This window comes from Lactuca saligna, chromosome 8 (genome assembly GCF_052625555.1).
Source record: "Lactuca saligna cultivar CGN05327 chromosome 8, ASM5262555v1, whole genome shotgun sequence".
In the NCBI taxonomy this organism is placed as follows: domain Eukaryota; kingdom Viridiplantae; phylum Streptophyta; class Magnoliopsida; order Asterales; family Asteraceae; genus Lactuca; species Lactuca saligna.
In genome coordinates this window covers 156,351,222-156,355,010 of record NC_136424.1, presented here as the reverse complement: position 1 = coordinate 156,355,010, position 3,789 = coordinate 156,351,222, and the positions used below count along the sequence as shown (strand labels likewise).

Genomic DNA, 3,789 nt, shown 5'->3' with positions numbered 1-3,789 from the left:
ATTCGATTATGTATCTAAGTGGGCGGAAGCATAAGCATTACCCACTAAGGATGCTCGAGTGGTGGTACGTTTCCTTAAAAAAAAAATTTCAAGGTTTGGAGCTTCGAAGGCTCTAATTAGCGATCGAGGTACCCACTTTGCAAATGATCAAATGACTAAGGTGTTGCAAAAATATGGTGTCCACCATAGATTCTCGACATCCTATCATCCCCAAATGAGTGGGCAAACTGAAGTTGCAAACCGGGCATTAAAGAGGATTTTAGAAAGATCGGTTGGAAGTAATAGAAAGGAGTGGTCGGATAAGCTTGATGATGCACTTTGGGTATTTCGTACGGCGTGTAAGACAGCTATTGGTACTATACCATATAGGTTGGTTTATGGAAAGAATTGTCACTTACCAGTTGAGATAGAGTATAAAGCATATTGGGCTTTGAAGATGTGTAGTTTTGAGCTCGCCGAAATTCACACCAACCGATTATTGCAAATGAATGAACTTGAAGAAGTTAGAAACGAAACATACACAAGTTCATTAATATATATAAAGACAAGACTAAGAAGTGCCATGATATGATACTAAAAGGTAATAAGGAATTTCATGAAGGACAAAAGGTACTACTTTTCAATTCAAGGTTAAAGCTATTCCCGAGCAAATTACAAACAAGATGGGAAGGGTCATTTGTGGTTAAACAAGTTTTCCCGCATGGAGCTATCAAGCCTATATCGAGAGATGGGATTCCTTTCAAAGTTAATGGACATCAAGTGAAGCATTATGAAGAAAACATGCCAAGTGAAGAAAGAGAGAGTGAAATCGTCAAATTCACATGAGCTGATATAATGTAAAGCAGGAAAGAGTCCGACTTATGACTCCCAAAAAAAAAGCGCTTGTAGGAGGCAACCTGTGGTTTTAAGTTTACATTTTCTCTCATTTTCTCTTATTTCATTTTATTAGTGTTTTCTTTATTAGGTTTTTAGTCTCTCATTCTTCCAATTTGTTATTGAATTTGACGTGGTATGGCCTAAAACGAGTGTGGGGTGATTATTTTTAAGAGTTTGATAAATGATAATGATTTTTAACCCACCACGAGGTGGTGAATTTCCAGAGCACGCTTAATCGAGATCAAATAACTCACCACGTCGTGGTGATTCTACCACGTTGTGGTGGCGGAAATAACTGCTGTCAAATTTAGGGTTTTTAAACCTAAGTCAAAACATTTTCACTTTTTACACCAACCCACTTCTCTCGTCATGCCAGCCACCATGAAAATCTCATCCTTCTTTCCATCGATTTCTTGTTTTTGTTCACTAAAAGGTATAATTTTCTAGTGATTTCCTTACTTTTGATGGTTTATTAGGGTTGTATAGAGCATCTATTTCTTAATTAGAACACATTTAGGGCTATTTTTGGGAACCTAGGGTTCCGATTTTTGCTAAAATGGGACCAAATTTTGGATGTTTTGAGCCTTGATTTCGTTACCATTCTACTACATTTTATGTATTGAACAAACCCTGAACTTGTATTGAGTTAATATGGAGCTGAATCAGGTCTGACTTAACCAGTTCTCACGAAAACTGTGTCAACCACAAAGACTCGTTGTGGTCTTCATCGTGGTGGTGTTTTTCATAGTTTGTTCAGTTTGGTTTTGATTATACTGATGCACATGGTTTCTTGTGTGGTCCTTATGGTTATTTTGCAGACACGGCTAACAGGTCTAGGCGAAACCAACCCAAAAGTCATTCTGACTTTCCATGGTTCAATTTTCCACGAAATGTTGGGCCCGAAACTTATATAAAATGGAATGCCAAACTCGATTCACTGAAGCAACGAAGGGTTCATGTCCCTGCATATATGGATTGGTATTGGATGGGTTCAACTGGTTTAATGGAGGAAATGGAACCTTTTCTTGATAAGATGTTTGAAAGTATTCATGGACCATTCATTTGTATGGGGTGGAGAAGGATTTTTTAGATTCAAGAGACTGTTTACAAGGAGTTCATGATGGAGTTCTTATCTACTGTTTCATTTGCAAGGAAAACTGGTATTTATGTGGATGGCAATTTAACTTTCTGCCTTGGTGGTGAGAGGAGAACACTGAGCCTTGCTGATTTTGCCCTCAGAATAGGGATTTATGTTCCATCTGCAGTTCATTCTGAACCATACCAGCAATATATTGCAGATTGTGTATCAATGACACTAATATGGGATTGGACCACCTCATGCAGCAAATGCATGTGACTAGACCCAAACATTTCCCTCCTTTATATCCATATATTCCACGTTGGGAAGACTTATGGAGGGAGCAACAAGGAGGCGCAGGAGGAAGTGGTGGAGGAGGAGACGATGATGAAGATTCAGATTTTATCATTTTTATTTGATGGTTTTTAAACTTGTTTTATTATGGTTTTATTTTGTTTTGTGTGGTACTTGAACACTTGTGTTTGTGTTTTGGTTGCTTGAACAATCTTTCCTACTTGTATTACTTTTTTCTTTATCTTAGTCCTAAGTACTATTCTAGAGTCTAAGAGGGAGGTCTGTTTGGCAAAAGTGAGTTCGTTATAGTGAAGGTTTAGAGAACGTTGAGAGAAGTGAGATTTGAGAACATTTTTCGGGTGTTTAATGGAGTTATACAGTGAGGAGTCACGTCCAATAACTTTATACATAAATTGGTGCAGCATATACTTCGTAATTGAGTACCTAACAACATCAGATTTTGCACTATCAAGTCCACCACGACGTGGTACTCAACACCACGCCGTGTTGTCGCAGAGTTAATACTAAAAAAATATATGTTAAGTTACCACGATGTGGTGATATCCACCACGACGTGTTGGTTTTCGAGTCCGGTTTCCAAGCATGCTCTAGTATTTTCAGTCTTCTACATGATCAAGAGTAATGTTTCCTATCTTATATTCATTATCGTGGTATGGATGAGTTGTTCCCACACCATAGAAATCCACAATGTAATGAAGAATTATCCTGGCTTCCATGACATGGTTGACACTTTCATATGTTGTGGGGGAGTTTTTCAAAGCATAAGGAAAGCGCCATTCTATTTTCCACTCTCGTTTCTACACGTTCCAGCAAGCTAGAAATCCTTTTCATGTTTGAGATGCATCTTCTATCCCAAGGGAGTTTGTTTCATTTTCTCCTTCTTTTTAAATTTATGTTTTGCATACCATGCAATGAGGGCATTGCATGAAATATCTTTGGGGTAGAGGGTATATTACATGAGAAAAAGCATTTGATTTTTTAAAATTTTTTTGCATCAATAGTTTCTAAATTTGCATATAAGCTTGAAATAATAGTTTGACTTAGGAAACTTAGCTAATTAAAATTTTCGCTAAGTGAAGTATGGGATTATCCGAAGAGAACCCAAATGTTTACTTGATCCAACACATGTTATAGTGTATTTGTGGCTTCCCGTTTTCTAGTGAAAAGTCATGAAGTATGAAAGGTAATCTAGTAGCTTATATGGCATGATACATTTAGCAGCCAAAACCTGAAATCCATCCAGGAAAGCATAGGTAGTCATTGCACTTAGACTAATACCTTAACCAATAAAGGTTGAAGCTAAGCTCCTTGCTTAAGCAGGTAGGATTTGAGTGAAAAAGGAAAAAAAAACGGAGATACATGTACAAAATGAGAGAAATTACGAAAAAGTTGAAGAATTTTGGAGCTAGCAAGTATGAAGATTAAAAGATCAAAATTCCAAAAGAAAAAAATTATTTGAGGATACTAAAAATCAAAAAGGTGGTGAGTTCAAAGAAGTAAAAGATCAAATATCAAACAAG

General features: G+C 37.0%; 1 protein-coding gene across 1 annotated transcript; it reads left to right on the top strand.

Annotated features, from left to right (window-relative positions):
* Positions 1 to 214: 214 nt before the first annotated feature.
* Positions 215 to 825, top strand: LOC145010219 (uncharacterized). Its single transcript, XM_078968785.1, has 2 exons — positions 215 to 524; positions 581 to 825. Exons 1-2 carry the CDS (start codon positions 215 to 217, stop codon positions 823 to 825), a joined length of 555 nt encoding a protein of 184 aa, XP_078824911.1.
* The last annotated feature ends 2,964 nt before the right edge of the window (positions 826 to 3,789 follow it).